General features: G+C 58.2%; 1 protein-coding gene across 1 annotated transcript in view; it reads right to left on the reverse strand.

Annotated features, from left to right (window-relative positions):
* Positions 1–2734: 2734 nt before the first annotated feature.
* RAP1GAP2 (RAP1 GTPase activating protein 2) overlaps positions 2735–18158 on the reverse strand; it is a gene marked incomplete at both ends in the record, with an annotated part of 64524 nt that continues 49100 nt past the window's right edge. Inside the window, 20 exons of the mRNA XM_084273086.1 lie at positions 2735–2871; positions 5995–6033; positions 6150–6308; positions 7505–7631; positions 7891–8008; positions 8461–8574; positions 8728–8846; positions 9147–9284; positions 11739–11873; positions 12106–12192; positions 12539–12610; positions 12823–12978; positions 13182–13311; positions 13982–14082; positions 15156–15239; positions 15913–15966; positions 16353–16431; positions 16966–17069; positions 17602–17811; positions 18064–18096. Of these exons, the coding sequence (XP_084129212.1) occupies positions 2735–2871; positions 5995–6033; positions 6150–6308; positions 7505–7631; positions 7891–8008; positions 8461–8574; positions 8728–8846; positions 9147–9284; positions 11739–11873; positions 12106–12192; positions 12539–12610; positions 12823–12978; positions 13182–13311; positions 13982–14082; positions 15156–15239; positions 15913–15966; positions 16353–16431; positions 16966–17069; positions 17602–17811; positions 18064–18096 (2196 nt within the window). The remainder of the gene's footprint in view (positions 2872–5994; positions 6034–6149; positions 6309–7504; positions 7632–7890; positions 8009–8460; positions 8575–8727; positions 8847–9146; positions 9285–11738; positions 11874–12105; positions 12193–12538; positions 12611–12822; positions 12979–13181; positions 13312–13981; positions 14083–15155; positions 15240–15912; positions 15967–16352; positions 16432–16965; positions 17070–17601; positions 17812–18063; positions 18097–18158) is intronic.

The raw sequence follows: 18158 nt of genomic DNA on the forward strand, positions 1-18158 counted from the left end.
GGGAGCTGCCCCGCAGCGGGGGGCCCAGCGAGACACAGGGGGGGCTGCGGCCCCGGGATGGGTCCCCTTCGGCGCGGCTGGCGCTGCACCGCGGAGCCACCATGGAAAGGCTCACACCGACCCCCTGTGAAAGTGCTGCCCCTCCCCAGCCCTCTGTAACGCGCTCGCAGCTGTTTCGGTTCTGTGTTCTCGGGAAGCCAGAACCTGCCCGCAGCCGGGGAAAGGGAGGGGGGGGGACGACACTTCAGCTGGGGCTGGGCTCGCTGTGGTTTAGCCAGGGATGGGAATCGGCAGCACAGACATCTGGTGCTGGCTCATCATCCTCTGGACAACAGGGAACTTTGGGGTTGGTAACCAAGGATCATTTTTACCCCAACAAAGATTTGTAAGAGAAATGGAACTTCATAGGGTTTGTTCATCTGCTGTTCCTGGTGGAAGCCAGTGGCACTGACAAACGTGTTCCCAGACCTGACACCGAGCTCCAGGCAGGAGTGAGCAACCCTGAGCAAAGTCCTGGGCCTCACCAGAGCCGGTGGCAGCTCAAGTGCTGCCCAGGCCCCTTCCCAGGGCAGCTTGTGCTTGGCTTTGATGTGCCTGGGCGAGAGGACCCACAGCCCCAGCACATCCCACCCTGCTGCTGCAGCCAGTGCCCACCTGGACCCCGTCTCAGCCCTCCCTGGGCTTTGGCAGCCCCCTGTGCTGCTGAGTTGGGGTTGCCACAGGGTCTGTGGGCATCATGTGCCCGAGCCAGGCTGCTGCACCGCTGAGGGTGAACAGAACACTCCACATAGTGGGACTTTTTTCTTCCTGGCAAAGGCAAGGATTTTATTCTCACAGGTACAAATTAATGGGTTCGTTCCCCTCGTCACAAGATGTTAAAAAATAACACTGGGTAATAGCTTTGTGCTTTGTTCAGGCTGAGCCATGGGGAAAATGTACCAGACACGCCACTCTAAACAATAACAGCATTTTCCTTGGTGTCCTGGGAGGAAGAGACCTGGGAAATTAGGGGGATTTGAAAGGAGCCTGAGGAGCTGGGGAGAGAAAATCCAATTTCATAGTCAGTTCACACAGGACATCCAAAGGCAGCCAAGATGCCGAGACTGACACCCCAAGGTAAAACTAAGCTGGTTTAGGCAACCCCAATTGCTGTTTATTTTCTTTCCCACTGTGGATGGGGACAGGTTCGTACCGAGCTCTGTGCAGCACTAATTCCAGCCCAAACAGACAGCTCATGTGATAGAATTGCCAGGCATCTGTGAAAGAGAAGCCGGGTCCTCTCTGGATCCTGGCCTGGCATTGGGAACATCAGCAGCAATGTCCCTGTTCCCACCGCCCAGGTGCAGCCCAGCCCAATCAACGCAGGGATTTTAGGGGGATGGAGAGAAGATCCCTGTCTGTTCCCAAAGAGCTCAGTCGCTTCACGGACACACACAGCCTGGTACACATATGGACACAAAATATGTTATTTATTGTGAATTTTGCAAAGACACATTTAAGCAACAAAATATACATTTGTGAACCTTTAGTTTTATAGATAACAAATACAATCTGCTACCATAGCAATAAATTAAATGTACATTATTTACAACAGACATAGGCCACCAGGAACTACAAAGCACCGCCTCTCCACATAAAAATAAACTCTGTCAGATACATTTCTTCAGGATTTATTTGCACTCTATTAAACTCTCTTCACATTCTAACGGTACAAACTCAGCACCTCCCTTGGCAGGACGGACGCAGTGCTACATTCATGGAAACGCAGTGATGGCAGGCTCTCTGGCTGGGGAACGGCGGGCAGGCACTAGGCTGGCGCCGGAGAACAGAAGTTGGGACATCAGTGAAGCGTCGTGAGCACGAGGGTGCAGACAATCTGCAGAGGTGCTGAGCTTTGCAGAGGCGCTGCTTTGCAAAAGGGTTCCCAGCACACAGCACCTCTCACAGCCCAGAAACCTCAGCCCAGGTTAACAAGCCCTTCTGAGCCAGTGGCCCCCCTCAAGACCATCAAAGCTCTTGGGAGAAGCCGAGGTTGTGCTTAGGGCCCACGTTCACTCAGGAAAACACACACCTTTGCTTTGTGCTTCAGTGTAATCCTGTGCTTGGCTCTGGGATTTCGAGAGGATGCGTGTACGTGCCAAGTGCTTTCCTGAACAGGAGCCCGGCAGCGGCAGGTCGCTGCCAGCTCTCAGCAGCTGCAACCGCATCCTGGGCACTAAGGCCAGAGATGCTGGCAGAGGGGAGCAGGTTCCCTCCCCGCTGTGCAGCCAGCACCTGGAGCCTGCAGCACCGGTGCTGGACAGGGGGGACAGGGACCTGACCAACCCATGCCTCTCACCAAGGCCACAATCTGGAGCCAAGCAGCAGCTGGGGTGCTGCAGGAGCAAGTGGGGGATTGAAACCCCGGTGAGAAAGGAAGTGAGGTCCCTGATGCAGCCAGGGGCTCCCTGATCCTCATCCCCCTGCCGCATTTCAGAGCTCCTGCTGCTCCCAGTGCAAGGTCACTTCCGTGGCTGGTAGAAGTAACGTGCTTGTGAACAGCAAGAAATGGAAAGGACAACACACTGCCCGGCCATGTTAGTGTCAGCTACAGATCAGACCCTCTGTTCATGCACACACATACATATAAACACATCCATGTGTGTATATACATGTATGTGTCGCTTAAAAGCACAGCACGTTCTGCACTCAGGAGCTCCTTCCCCAGCACTGGAAGCACCATTGCCTCCCAGGTTTAGCACGGGTGCTGGTTGGCCCCTGGCACAGCGCTGGACACCTGGGGCTGGGAGCCACACGCAGCGTCGGCGGGCAAGAACATGCTGCAGTCCAGCTCGGACAGCAGCTCTGGGAGCCCAGTTGGTTTCAAGGATGCTGCAGGAGGTTCAGAGTCTGGCGCAAGGAGTGCTGTCGAAAAGGTTCCAGCATCGGCAGGGACACAGCGTGTGTCACACCGGGGTTGGGGGCAAGACAAGCCCGACACGTGGCCCCACTCTCCCTGCAGCGTCACGCTGTCCTGCCTGCCTGCAAATCCCGCTCGGGTCCTGCTGCAGATCAGCCTTGCTCAAGAAGGAATGTCACAGTTTGTCAAGTAAAAATAAAGAAAAACCCCAAAACAATAAAAAAAAAAAAAAAAGAAAAACTCAACTGAGTAGTCACTGCACCTTCTGCCAACAGATCTCGTGGAGATCAACAGCCCTGCGGATGGCGACCAGAACCGAGCACAGCCAGGCACAGACCCTCGAGGCACCAGTCAGTCTCTCTGCGCGGCGTGGGGGAACCAGACCAAAAGCTTCTAAGGGAAGAACTGGGGATGGGTTGAAAGTGCTACTGAAGCGTCGTCAGACAAGTGCTGAACAGCAAAGTATGTGGAACCTGAGACATCTAGAGCTAGCTACGGACCGGGCTACGCACACGGTGCTCTTCCTCTTCCACAGAAAACCTCAAGATTTAAACTCTATTTAAACGCAACTCACTGAAAGCAGGAGGGAGTGTCCCCACTGATGGTTACTGGGATTTACTGGCCCTACACAGCAGGCTTGGTGTGGGTGAAACTGTTCGGTGCCCTTCCCACCATGTGTTTCCCTCCTTTAACCTGGCTCCTCTCCTGTCGGGGCCACAGCCTTTCCCTCTCCAATGGGTGAGTTACATGCACAAGGGGGAGCACCTCCGTCAGTCCGGGATGAAGACTGTGGCACACATATGGTGCAGAGCATCGCCCAGCAGAGCCAGCAGTTTGCCTCGGCTTCACTCTGGTCCAGGGGGATTGATGGGGAGGAGGGGAGGCAATGCTTTGCTTCTACAAGCACTTGCCCCCCCACCCTCCCAAAAGGTGCAGCCCTGGGGAGCAGCCACAACCTCAGGCAGGTGGGAATCCCTGGGAATCCCCCCGGACCCCTGTGCCAGCTGCCTGGGGCTGCTTCTAGGTCCACAGCTTGCCATGCACCACCTAAATCTGGCTGTTGGGTACTTCCTGTGCCCCTTGCAGCTCCAGCTGCATGGAGTTAACTTTGGCACTCGGAGTTCTGCTTTTGTTAGGAACTGTGAACCCAAAGAACTGCGTTCCCTTGAGACTGAGAACCTGATTCAGGGGTTTCTGCAAAGGTCACACACCGGGGTAAGGGGAGGGAGCATCTCGCAGCACGGCAGCGTATCGCCCGCGAAAGTGACGCGGAATCTATGAGCAACGTGAAATTTGTGGACGGACTTCAGTAAACTTTAGACAAAGGTCCATGAAAGAGCAAAAGGATTTCTTGGCATGTTGAGAGGTATTTTTTTTTTTGGAGAAGGGCATCACAGGGAAGTCACCTTGCAGAATTCATAATCCTCCTCTTTTAAAACAGACAAAAGCCCATTTAAAAGCAGAGGGATGGATCCTGCAAGGGCTGGAGCAGCATAAAGCCACCCAAATCTTCAGGGTTAAGCATTCTCTTGCCTGGCAATATCCAACCTGTCGGGGAAGCAGAGGGTAGAGGCACTCTGAGCCCTGGTCCTGGTAATCAGACACACAGCAGCTTTCGCTTTGGTTCATCCTTCCAGGATCACGCTCAGAGTTTTAGGCGGGGAAAAGGCAGGGACCCGACGGAGCCATTCCCTGACCCACCAAGAGATGACTCGGCCCCAGCTACCAGCTCTGCTCATCCTGGCTCTGGTTCACACCCGCCTCTTGGGCCAGAAACCCCCAAAGCAAGGACTAAGGGGCTGCAACTGCCCCAAAAGCTTTGCGATGGAGGTGGAGAGCCAGAGGGGGATGTGTCAGGGGGGCGGCTGGTGAGCTGCTGCAGCCCCGGGGGGGGAGGGGAGGGTCTGCCCCACTGTCTGCAGCAAGGGCAAAGGAGGGGACAGGGACACATCACTTTGCCCTGACCAACCACTCTCTAAAGCCCAAACACAAAAACCCTGTTTTCCCACTGATAGCTGCAAATAAAGCATGGAGGCACCCAAATGGCATGGGGGGCCTGTCCTGCTTCCCCTCTGACCCAGAGGAGCTGGCAGGCGAGCTGGGAGGGGGGACGGAGGGCACCCACCCAGCACCCCTCAGCCACAGCACGTGTGGGTGCCGGTGGGGCAACGCGGCCCCCAGCCACACACGTGTGCACACAGCAACACATAGCATCCCCCACGGTGCAGAGGGAGGGTGGGGGGTGTTTGCTGGCAAGGGGTTCACCCGGTGGGAAGGTGCCTGGGTCCCCATTGGGGCAGAGATGGCAGCAAGGCGAGGACTTCTTCCTGGCGCAGGGCTGAAGCCGGGATGGGAGGGCACCTCGCTGCCTGGGCACACCTTTTCCCACGGGATGCTGGAGAGTTTTCCCTTTGTTGAAACAAAAATTCTCTGCAAAGAAGAGGATAAAAGTGTTGAGAGACTGTGGAAGGGGAATATCTTGGGTCCTGCAGCATCAGCCATGACGTGCCCATCCCAGGAATAGAGCTGAAGCCCATCCCCATGACATCGAGCCACCCACCATCCCCAGCTAGGAGAGGAGGAAGCTGCTCAGGGCCTGAACATCACGGCTTTTTGAGACCCAGGCTTTGGAAATGGAAACTTCTCCCAAGTTTTACAGGCTCCACTGCTCAAGAAGGAACTTAGAAAACCTCTGATTTTGTGACACAAAAGACCCCAGAAACTGGAGCCTGTGAGAAAACCAGTAAATAAATTCCTGAAGCATGAAATGTCGGCTCATGCTGGTGGCCCCACAAGCTGTGCTGCAGTGCAGGAAGGCCCCGAGATGCTGAGAGCACCCTGCTGCTCCCTCTGCCTGGACAATCCACCTCCCAGATGGCCTCCTCCCACCTGGCTTCTGGAAGGGGGAAGGACTAGCTCTGCTCTGCTCCTCCAGCCCCAGCACTGCCCTCATCTTGCAAAAGCACCGAGGATGCTTTAAGATGTATTATTGGTCCCATCTTTAGCAAGAAATGAGGGATCAGCCCATGCTGGCGCTCAGAAGGACACGGGGGTGCAGGGAAAGCCGCCTGCCCAGCCCTGTGTGACAGACTCACCTTGCACGGGTTCATGGCTGCTTCTTCCTGCTAGTGGCTCTGAATGGGAAACAGAACAGGGAGGGGGGATGAAGTGATAAGAAGCCATGAACCCCCTTCCCCTCCCTCGCTGCCTGCCCTCGGGGCTCTGCCTCCTGCTCTGCACCCCTGCCAACCCTGGTCCCCCCACGCCGCGTGCCTGCAGCCGGGCAGGATGTGGCCCGCAGCATCTCGCCGCAGGCAGCTGCCGGCACCTACCGTGCTGGAGCTGCCGTGGCTGAGCTTGTCGAAGCGAAACTTCAGGTTTGACCTTGGGGAGTTTCTGTTCTTGATATCTGCAGGGAGGAGGGGGAAAGCCAAGAGGAGGAATAATGAATGATGAGCAAAGCTGCGTGCTGACTGCTGCTCGGCCAGCCCAGCAGCCAGGGACTGCGACTGACTGCCGAGAGAGCTACCAATATTTATCTGTCTGGGCTGAATGTTTGGCAAAATCTGTACATTAGATGTTTTTGATGGAACAAATTGAGGCTTAATTACATTTCACAGCCTTTCTACTGGAAATGCCACGGAAAAGGCTACAAGAAATGACTGATCCGTCTAATGTATGGGTGGATTTCCATGCTCTTGGCAGGAAAAATACCAAATAAACACTTGAAACATTAAAAGGAGCTGGTTTAATAGTGCAGATAATTGCTAATGAAATAAGGAGGAGGACCCGTGGGGTGCAATATGCCAGCCCACCTGCGCCCTGCAGCCCTTCCCAGGTACAGAGCTGCTGGGGTGGGTCTGTGCCCCCCAGCTGCTTCCCAAACAGCTCTGAAGCTCATGACACGTGTTCATTTGCATTGTGGTGCTGAGCAAGGAAATCGACTCCATGGTGACGTATGGGCATGGGGCATGACATGCCCCAGCCCCACACCAGTGCCGTCACTGCAGCATGCACCAACAAAGGACCCAGTTCTGCCCGTTTCACCCCTCCTCGACCCGCACGTCGCTCCGCAAACCGTCCGACCGAGGCGGCTGGGCTGGTGGCAGAGGGAGCTGGCAGCAGTGTGATGGAGCCAAACCAGCAGCTTCCCTGGGCCTTATTAAATAATTCGTGAGTCATGGCTCCGTCCTTGGAGACGGTGAGTTTCCAGGACTACTGCACATGTCTGTCAGGGAGCAGGGGAGGGAACAAAGCCACAGAAAAGCCACCTCTGTGCTCGAATTTAGAGGAGAAACAGATTCCCCACCGAAACAGAGAAATAAGGCACCATGCCACATCTCTGGAACAGCCCTGTCAGGGTTTGGGGAGGGGCAAGAGCATGCCCCAGGTCCCGTAGGATGCTCGTCCTGCCATGGTGAGCATGGCCACTGCTTTGTCCCATCACCTTTGGCTGCTGTCTGCACCCCGGGCAAGGCTGAGGGGGGCTGCCACATCTCAGAGCCACACACCCCATCCTGACTCACTAATGTGGGACCCCGGGGACTTCCAGGAGTGACAGCAGAACTGGTGCCCACCCCCAGCACCCCCATCCCCCTGACCCACCTGTGGGGCTCCTGCTCATGATGACGGGGGTGGCTGCGGCCCCCACGCTCGGGCTTTCGCTGCCAGGCGAGGCACTGTAGACAAACACGTCCTGCTTGAAGGGGGACGCTGTGGACGGCTGGCTTCCCTGTGGGGAGAGACAGGACCCAGCTCTATCTCAGGCAGCCTGCTTTCCCCCACAGCCTGCAGACACCCTGGTACATCCCCTCATCGTGCCACTCTCAGAGCTCATCCTGACAGAGCAGCCTCCTGACCCCGGGGTGCCGAGTGCTGTCCTCAGGCACCCCAAGGCTCACTGCGTGGGGGTCCTGCTGGGCATCCCGACCCACCACCCCCTGCACCCAGGGTGCCACCCAAGCGTGCCATGGGGCGCATTTGGTGCCTACCACACTGTCATACTCCTCCAGGGTCTCGCTCTCGCCCGCCGTGCTGCTGAAGCTGCTGGTGCTCGAGGAGGAACGGGAGATGTTGGACCTCCCGTTCTCTTTCAGCTTAATGAACGGCCTGGGAAGAGGGCAGAACAGAGCAGAGAGTGGGTGGCTGCCATGTGCTTCGGGCTCCAGAAATGGGGACAGACCCTCCCTGCAAGACCCCAGAGCAGCAGCCGTGGAGACCAGCACAGTGGGAATCTGGGAAACCACCATTCCCAAGAGCACAGGGGCGAAGGAGCTAGTGGGTGCCACCAGCAGACACTCGTGGGGCAGAGGGACCCTGGCGCCTCCCCAGCACCCCGCCCTGAGGGTCTGAGCAGCTTCTCAAACATTGCTCTTGGTTCTCCTTCCTTTTAAGCACGGCTATTTTCAGACCACGAAGGAGCTGTGCCCATGAATCACCAGAATCTTTTTTTTAATCCCTTCATACCAAACTTATTTATAGAAGAACCTGGGGATGGTTTTGTTCGACAAATTCCCTGCCAGCCTGTTCTCCATCGGAGGATGCAGTTCCTCCCTGCTCACCTGTCTTTGTTGGGGCAGATCTCAGGGGAGCTGGGGTTGGATGACGTTTCAGACTTCATCTCCTGGGAAGAATGTCCCAAATCTGGTGTCTTCTGGGCTCCTGACACACTGTCACTGGGGGCAGAGAGAGACACATGTTGTACAAAGCAGTGGTCAGATTATACAGAAGCAGCTCTTGCATGGAAAGGGGAGGCTGTGCCCCAGGCAGGGTCTCCAGCACCCACTGGTGTGTGATGGGGACTTTAACCTTGGTGATGTCCAGCTTACCACCTTGTCCTGCTCTCTGCCTGGCTCTCGGAGCCCGTGTGCAGGCGAGGGAACAGCCCTGAGCGGCGCTTGATGGGGCTCCTGGACTGGTTCTTGGCAGCAGCTGCGGGTACAGGGGGCTGGAAGCACACAACAGACCAGGCTGGAGAGCCGAGCTCCTAAGACTGAATATCCTACGAGGAACTGCACTGCCTCAACCCTCAGCCCATGCATCAAGGAAACACGCAATGCCAGAGGTTCTTTCGGATCTCCTTTGAGCTTCTGGGCTGAAAACCCAGGACACCAAGCTCTGGCTCTCCCACAGAACAGCCCCAACCCAAACACCCTGCTCGTAAAACCATGCTCTGCTCACCTCCTTGCCTTTTCAGGAGGGAGGGAGGGATGGACTGAGGGACAGCAGGACACGTGGACATGCTCACCGAGAAGGTGGTCTTGGTCACCTCGCTGCTGTTGTGTGCGATGCCCCCGCTGAGGCTGCCCGGGATGCCGCCGCCATGGTGCTTCTTCTGGCTGCCCACCATCGTCTCCATGGAGTGGCTGCGCACCCGGATGGCTCTCTGCAGCCAGAGGGGACAGGGGATGGCATGTCACCACCGCCTCGTGCGGCTGCCAGCCCCACAGCCCTCCCCAGCTCCTGACCCCCCAGACACACCGCAGCATCCCCCTGAGAGCTGGCACACAGCACCAGCAGCCCCAAGAGCTGCTGCTCTGCACAGCCCCAGGATGGGGGTCAGGATTTGCCCCCATGACACTGGGGGCAAGGGATGAGGACTGCAGAAGGAGCAGCAGACCCGAGCCCCGGAGCCCTGCCCCAATTCCCCAGGCCTCACAGCACGGGAGTATGAGCCTGTGCCTGGCTCACACACCCGTGGTCATGCTCCTGCCCTGCCTCTGCCCCCACCCCTCCTGCGTGGCTGTCAAAGGAGTGAGGTGCCCCACATGAGGCCTCTGGCTGACATGGAGGGCTGGAGCATCACCAGAGCTCTGCACACTGAGGGATACCCGCAGCCAGGCTGCATCGCCTCACCTGGGTGCTGTGCAGAGGCACCGAGTCTGGCCCACAGACCCGCTCCACAGCAGAGCTAGAGATGTGCTGCACCAGGGCGCGATGGGACTCACAGCAAGGGCCAGGCTGCTCGAGGTGCCCAGCACCATACCATTGGAACAAGGGTCTGCTGCTGGCTCCAGCACTGCTCGGCTACTGAGCCCTCCCCGAGCCCCAGCCCATGCCAGGGACCACAGCCACCCCGTGCTGTCCCCTCCTGCCCATCCCATAACAAACACCAGGCAGGAGTCCATCACACCTGATTTATTAGGGTCAGCAAGTCACACAGAATCCGACAGTTTGCGGATAGAAGTACCGGCTAGCTGGCTGTGCTGCTGGCAGCGCTGGTGGGCGCTCATGCCGTGCAGGCTGGGGGTCTCTCCCAGGGCTGTAAGGCTGGGGAGCAGTGCACAGCACCTTGACAGCCCCTCAGGGGGTGGCCAGCAACTGCTCTCCCCACGGTGGGGAGGTAAGGCACCCCTCTCGCTGGCTGGGAGCCCCGCAGAACTGAGTTCCACTTCCCCCTGAGCGGCCGGTCCCCACGTTGCACGCAGGGTGGGACAGGGATGTGGACTGGGTGGTGGGTGTGAGGCACCCAGCAAACAGATGGCGGGGTCAGGTCTCGCCCCTCCCAGCATGCTCAGTGACCCAGTCACTCGGACAGCACGCGGTGGAGGATGTAGGCCAGGATGCAGCCCAGTAGCGCGATCCCAAGGCGGCCGGACAAGCGCAGCCCATCCTGGAGCCCGGAGCTCAGCGCCTGCCCCAGCACTCCCTGCAAGGCCAAGAGAGCTGAGGCTGCCTGTCACACACACGTGGCACATGCCAGCGCCCCAAACCCCAAACCCAATGCTGTGACACTACTGCCCAGCGTCTCCTTCTCTATGTTATATCTCATGCCTTAAAATGGGGCACGCCTGAGCCCCCCACCCACAGTACCCCTCTGCAGCTGTCAGGGGAGGGAGCTAGGGACTTGTCTCCTGCCAGTGCCTCTTTCACTAGACCACTGAGAAAACCGTGCGTACACGCTACAGCCAGAGCCAGGGCAGCCCCTACCTGGGACAGGGACAGGCACCCCGTGCCAGCAACCAGCCCCAACACAGGTATGGCTCCAATGGCCCAGGGGAGCTGAGGCTCCAGGAGCAGGATGGGGAGAGGGCCTGGGGAGTTGCAGGGGCCAAAGCACGGCACAGGCATCACCCACAGCCAGGATGCGGTGACCAGGCTGGGAGGCTCTGCTGAGCTCCCACCTGTGAGGACGGCCGACCTACACATGTCCACTGTTGTCACAGGGCAGCCTCACCAGAGACCTCTGGCAATGGCTCATCCCCAAGCCCCATGTCACAGGATGTCCCCTGCCCAGCCAGATGCTGTCCCTGCCTCAACAGTTGCTCGGCTTCACCCACACCCCTTTAGCTCATTTCTCTTCTTCCTTCCCCTTCTTCTGCCAACCATTCTCCCCTCACTCCCTGCAACCCCAGCACTGTTTCCCTCCACCTCTCACTATCTCCTGCCTGCTTCCCCCAGCATCCTCCTCCTGGCCCCATCCCACAGCCAGTGGCACAGCCAGCAGCCTGGGGATGTGGGCAGGACTCAATCCTGGCTGCAGGCACAACCCAGCCAGGGCGCTGGGCCTGGACCAAGACCCTTCTGGGGACACGACAAACACTGGTGAAGGGAGATGTCCTGGGGCTCTGGAGAGGACACCCCCACGGTGGCACCTGCCAACACTGCAACAGCATTGGCCTGTGCTGGGACCAGATTGGGACCAGCTCCTGACCAGCTCAGAAACAGATCAGGACCAAGCCGTGTTTGACAGCTGAGCGATGAGCCTCAACCTCCTCCCACCACCCTTAGCAGGGGTCACCTCCTGACCCCAAACAGCCCATCTACATCTTCCACTGCAACATGCTTTGCCAGTGCTGCCCACGTTGTCGCTCTGCTGCCGGCAAGGGATGGGATTTACCTTGAAAGACTCCAGAAAGCCACCATGGCCCCCATTCTCCAGCTTGTCCTCCTCAGGCCCCAGCCCCAGCATGGTCTGCGTGTGCCCATGGAGCTCATCGTGAAGGTTGTCCAGCAAAGCGGCTCGCGTCCGGTCCTGGGGAGTCAGAAGGGACTCAGCTGGAGCCTCAAGGGAGCAGACCACATGCCAACCAACGGGGCAGCCAGCTAGCCCCACCGAGGGCACCATTGGCCCCACGGGACCCGTGGGCACTGGCACAGGCACACGCTTTGGCCACTCATCCCCGTAAGCGCCGACCCAACTCAGCCGGGGAGAAGTGGCACCGAGGGGGGATGCTGGGAGCCCCCAGGCCCCTGAGCAGCGTTACCTCCAGCTTGGCAAACTTGTCAGATTTGCAGCAGGCGTTCTCGGCGTTGATGAGCTTGGTCAGCAGGAACTCCCGGAACTCAGGGCTCTGCGGGGACACCGAGTCGTGAGGCTCTGCACACCTCAGGTACCAGAGCCACACTGACCCAGGCACACAGCTCCCTGCAGCCCCCCTAGATGTGGAGCATTGGTGGAGAACCCCAGACAGGCTCGGGGTGCCCTCTTGCACCTCTACACTGACACGGGTGCTCTAGCAGCACAGCCGCAGCCACCGTGCTGAGCCACAGTGCACAGCATCCTGCCCAGCCACAGCCCCACGTGCCCATGAGAGATCCCAGAAGTTGTATTTCCCCTAAGCAGCCATGCTTAGAAACACCCTAGGGACATACACACTCGCTTATGGCTTGGCACATGCTCCCCATCCCCTGTTTTACCTTCTGGAACACTGGTGGGCTTGGCAGCGGCGGGCCGAAGGACGGAACATCTTCCCGGGCCGTGACCGACACCTGCAGAGCCAAGAGAAACGTTACTGCTGTGGGAGCTGCAGGGCAGCCCCCCCAGACAGACTGTGCTGGGGGGCAGCAGGCATGGGGCGGGTGATGCTCAGCCCAGCTCAGCCCAGTGATACCAGAGTATCACTGACCAGGGCAGCTGCCCTCAGAGCTCAGCCTGAGATGCCAAAGCAAAAACCGGTACGTGCAAATCATGCCCCCCTCACCTTGTACGTCGTGTTATCGGCCTCAGGGTTTTCCACCTGCACAACGATGTAGGCGTGCAGGAAGTTGGAGGCGATCATGTCTGGCACAAAGGGCGTGTTCTCTTCTTGGAAGATAATGGCCACGATGTCGTTGCCGATGTGCCGCTTCCTCTGGAGCTGAGTGAGAAGGTAAAGCAGCGTGTGGGCAGGGCCAGGTGGTTCCACTCCCTGGACGCACACGCCAGCTCTGGGCACACCGGCTGCCAAGTGCCGGGGACCATGCGGCGCCGGCCAGCTGAGGATGCCACAGCACTGGTGCTCAGCGGCTGCCGGCGCATCCCTGCACCCAACATGTGTGAGCCAGGAAGCTCGCCTCTTACTTGTTGTGTGTCTCCTTCAGTAAAAGGCAGCTTTGTAGAGACGTGGAACATGATCTCCCTGTCCCTGAACACCGTGTACACAGACTCCGCTCCGGTCTGCCCGTGGCTGACATCCAGACCTCCTCGAAAACTGGGGACCAAGGGGAGGCGGGGAGAGACACGGAAACGTTAATCAAAGGCTTAGCAGAGGCTGCCGGCGGCTGTCAGAACAAACCAGCTCGTTTATCTCTCTCTAGCAGCGAGGGAACTGCAGAGAACAAAGCATGCGTCACGCATCACAGCCAAGCATTGTAGCCAAGAGTCACCACCACCAGCCCCCAGCTCAGGGTGCACGGCAGAGCAGCACCGCTTGGCCGGGGCACTCAGGGACCAGCAGTGCCGGGCGCTGCCATAGTGGGTGCCAGCACCCACCAGCCCACTGCCCTCACCAACAGTGGGGGTCTGCTCACACCATGGCCACCGTAGCAACCGCCCTGGAACCGCGCCGCAGCTGAGCCCACAGCACCGGACAGGGAGCGTTTCCACATGAGGCTCCTTTCCTCTCTGGCTGAATATAGCCAGATTTTCTCACAGCCTCAAGACTGAGGGAAAGGAAGCTCATCTCTCTTGGCAGCACTGATTTTTTTTGGAGAACTCCCCCAGCTTGGGAAAACAAGCCAACGCTATATTTGCCTCTGCTCTGTACATCCCGCTCAGGAGCGAGATGACTTCTGTTCTCACACCATGGGTATTTTTACCTATGACACGGTCTCTCATTAAATGCATTTGTAAAACCATTATTTTTTTTCCATTTAACTCACCCTTTGAAGTCCTGGAGTGTTATAGTGTCTCCCAGAAAGCTCAGGAAGTTCTTGAAGGCAGCGCTCTCTTCATTGTTGCCAAACAACTCCTCCTCCTGGGTCTGCAAAATACAGGGTGCATCGGTGAGAGCCAGCACCTGCTGACACCAGCGCTGGAGGAAAGGATGAGAGTCTGGCCACAGCTCTGCCACCATGGCATGGGGCTGAGAGAGTTGCAGAGGCCCCCATGCTGCCTGAGCTGAGTGTGACCAAAGCCACCGACCCAGAAGACAGCCCCACACCTGGGGACCTCCAGTGCTGCTCCCTGGCACGATGGGCAGTACAGGCTGAGCAACTGCGAGCACCACAAACATGAAAATCCCATTTGAAATGCACCTTCAGCTTCTGCCACATCCTGCCTGTGTGTGACAACCAAAGGCACAACCAGTACCATGTCCAGGGGTGGCACACACAGCCGCAGGCTGCTCCCCACCTTCCCTCCCTGGCTGACACTGGCACAGGCCACAGCTGCTCACAGCTGCTCACAGCTGCCCAGGCACCCAAGGCAAAGCTTCTGAGATGACCAGCAGCACGGGGCTGCAGGGAACGTGCAGGGAACACCAGAATTGCAGACAATCCTCCACAGGAAAACCCAAGCCCTGACATCCCACGGGCACCGTATTCCCAAACACTGCAACCTCGGCAATGATCTTGTGCGAATGACTCGACCCGAAATGAAGCACAATATGCAAAGGTAATTAGAGCGCCCATCAGAACAGTCGTTGGTGAGTTATGAGCCTCAGCTACCTCTGCTCTGCACACAGAGTCCCTCGGCTGATGGCAGCGTCATCAGCTGACGCGTGACTCCATAGCCCACAGCCCTCCCAGACAGCCCTCATCGTTCCCCTGTCTAAACACACATCTGATTAAAATACCTCGCCTGCTAAAACCCATTTTCACATCCGCTTTTCCCTACAGCAGCCTGTGGGCTGATTTCCATGCTGAATTTTTTCAGTCACATCATTTTTTAATGACTCGGGGAAACAGCCGAGCGATACGGAACGCATCGTCGGCAAGGACACCTGGCAGCACGTGCTCTATGTGACACAGTTACCTGGGGGGAGATTTGGCCCCGTGAAACACAGGGGACTGGCAGGCAGAGATGAGCCCTACAAGCGCGGCTGGCACCACTCACCTGCCTGAACTTCTGGTAGATCACACCAAACTTGAACGTGTTGTTGACCTCGTGTTCATCGTAGGACACGATCATCTGGGATGCCTGTACAAGGAAACATGTGTTGTGACACCGAGAGGTTCAAACCATGACACCCCCAAGGGCAAACCTTGCTCGGCACATGGTGCTGGCAGGGCTCATGGCCCCGATCAGCATCGGCTGCTCTGCAATGTCCCAGCAAGGGCTGGGCAGCAACGGTGACAGCGACAAGGGATGAATGAGACCAGCTTGACCCCAGCTACACTGAAGGATGGTGAGACTGCCCCGCAGCTCAGTGCTGTGCCTGCCACAAGGAAGGTCCCTGGGTTTGCTCAGCAAGCTCCCAGCAGTGGGTCTGTGGCAGCACAGGAGTGGGAGAGACCCTGGGCTGGTACTGAGCGAGTCCCAGTACATCACCAGTGGGAACTGCCCCCCGCACAGACACCCCAGCCCCCCGCAGTCCCCCACTGCTGAGGTGGGTGCCATCAATCACAGTGGCCAGCTGACAGAGCAAGATGGCAGCACGTGCCATCAGATCAGCTAACCTGCCGCACGGCTCAGCACAGCACAGCTCAGCAAGGCTCAGCCCCTGCGCAGGCAGGGACAAGGCAGAGCGGGACAGACACAGCAGGGTATCTGTGCTCTGTATAGAGCAGCTGTCAGATCTTGGACAAACAGGGAGGATTAACGCTCTCGGACCTTCCCTGCTCAGCGAGCAAGCCGGGGTGAGGCACCTCACCTTGGGGTACAGAACCGGGTTAAACTTCAGCCCAGAGGCATCGTCGCAGAAGGCCTGTGGGCAGAGGGAGAGAGGGATGAGCGCTGGGGCCCTGGGCAGGCAAGCAAACACCCCCATCCTGTCAAAACTCCGTGGCACGGCCCCGAATGTCTTTTCAAGCTGCCAAATGCAGGCTTGGATCGCAGGGGGTCCCCTCTCCGCACCCTCCCACCAGGGTGCCCTTGGTATCTGGCTGAGAGCAGCACATGCCCCAAATCTCTCCAGGCTGCCGCTTCCTCACCTCTCCCCCCAGGTATTGGCAGGGACCTCCCGGGATGGGCAGGAACTGGCACAACACCCCCTGCCCGCACCCCCTGCCCGCACCCCCTGCCCGCATCCCCAGCCCTGCCACACAGGCATGGGCTTTGCTGCGGTCAGCCCAGCCTGGGAGGGCAGTTCACCTTTGCGATCTGGGGGATGCTGGGGAGCTTGCTAAATCCTGCCAGGGGGATCCTCTCGTGCAATGTCTTCACTTTGGACCTGGCACAGAAAAAGGGATGAGTAGACATCAGGGAGCGTCCGAGAGCGCCAGAGACACCGGCCGCAGCCCTGGACACCAGCCCCGCGGCGTGTGCGCAGCAATGCCCTGCACTGCTGAGTGTTTTGGGCCAGGCTCATAAGCAAAGGTTCGATTTGTCTGCTGATCTCTGCAGTTCTTCAAAGATTCATGATTTGGAGGGAACTGACACAGAGGTTCAGAGGCACAGGGTCTCCCCAGAGTACAAAGGGATGGTGAGGACTCACTGGCATTACCCCACGTCGCCAGGAGCTCTGCCCTCCCCTGCAGCTCCATCAGCAGCAGATCAAAGCCCCATGCTCACTACTGGGGGTCAGGCTGCCCCAGCACCCGAACAGCAGGAGGACAATACCGCTGCTCCCATCACCCGTCCCCGAGCCCCCCCATGTGTGACTGCCTGGTGCTGCCAGCCCCACGCTGGCATGTACAGTCGAAACAAAACAGGGACCCCAGGGGGAAAACACGTTGTTAAACAAAGCTTCTCCTCCTCTCCGTACCTGAGTATAATCCTTAAATATTCCGTGCCATCTGCCTCCTCACACTTGATGGAGAGGATCAGGTTCCCGAGGCTGCTGGCTGTGCAATAAAAATTTAAATGATCCTAAAAATAGAAAACAGTGTGTTGGTGGCGGGGGCAGCCCAGTGATGGCAAGGACGCTGCCCCCCACCCCGTGCGGGGCAGAGGGCTTGTCTGCCCCCCCCCCCCCCCAACCCCCTCTCAACCCCTGAGGGACATGCGGTACCCCACATCCTCACTGGGACAAGGATTTTAATCCCTCTGCCTGTGGACTTTAGTGCTCAGCTTTGTTCAGAGGGGAAAGAGGATTACAAGACTGCAACTGGGGGGTGGGAGGGTGGCTGTGGTGCCGGCACCCCAAGTTCAGCCGAGCCCTGGCCCCACAGCTGGGCAGGCCCAAAGCTCAAGGGGCCACTCTATGTCCTGGGGGTCCCTGCCAAAGGCTCCATGCATGGCATTGTTGCCATGGCCGACAGCCAACGGTCCCCTCCTCTCCTTGCCAAGCAGGAAGCTGCAAGCTCTGCCCATCTCACTCACAACTCTACAATCTCCCTTTCTCCAAGGGCTGTGGTGAAGTTTTCGGCTGACACCCGGCCCCTGCGGCGGGGGCACCCACCTTTCCCAGGAAGTGCTTCCTGTAGGCTCTGGCCTCCCCCTTGCACTCCAGCTTGTAGCCGTAAGTGCTGGGGCTGAGGTTCTCCTCCTCCTCCTCGCAGACACTGCTGTCAGATGAGGTGGGCGTTCCCAGGTTTTCAGGGTCTTCGATCCAGTACCCCCCGAACTGGGGCAGGATGATGAGCGGGTAGGGGCTGCCCTTCTCTAGGATCTGCAGAGACACACGCCCATGAGGGGTTAGACAGGACCGGGGTACAGATGCAGGGGACAGGGGCTCATCGTCCCCTGTTCTGCCCCCTCACTGCCCCCTCCCACAGCATTCCCCATCCCGGCACCATGCAGGACAGAACCAGCCCCTCTCTCAAACCTCTCCCCTCTCCGCCAGAAGCACGTGCTACCCAGGAAAAGCCACAGCTGCACAGGTGGGGAGGGAGAAACATACAGGGTGATCCAGAGCACCCACCTCATCAATGCTGGGGTACGGGATGTAGTCTTCCTGGAAAAGGGAATTAAAATACCATGTGTGACCCTTTGTTCCCAAACAGTCCATTCATTACA

The sequence above is a fragment of the Gallinula chloropus genome (assembly GCF_964237585.1).
Source record: "Gallinula chloropus genome assembly, chromosome: 19".
NCBI classification, from domain to species: Eukaryota; Metazoa; Chordata; class Aves; order Gruiformes; family Rallidae; genus Gallinula; species Gallinula chloropus.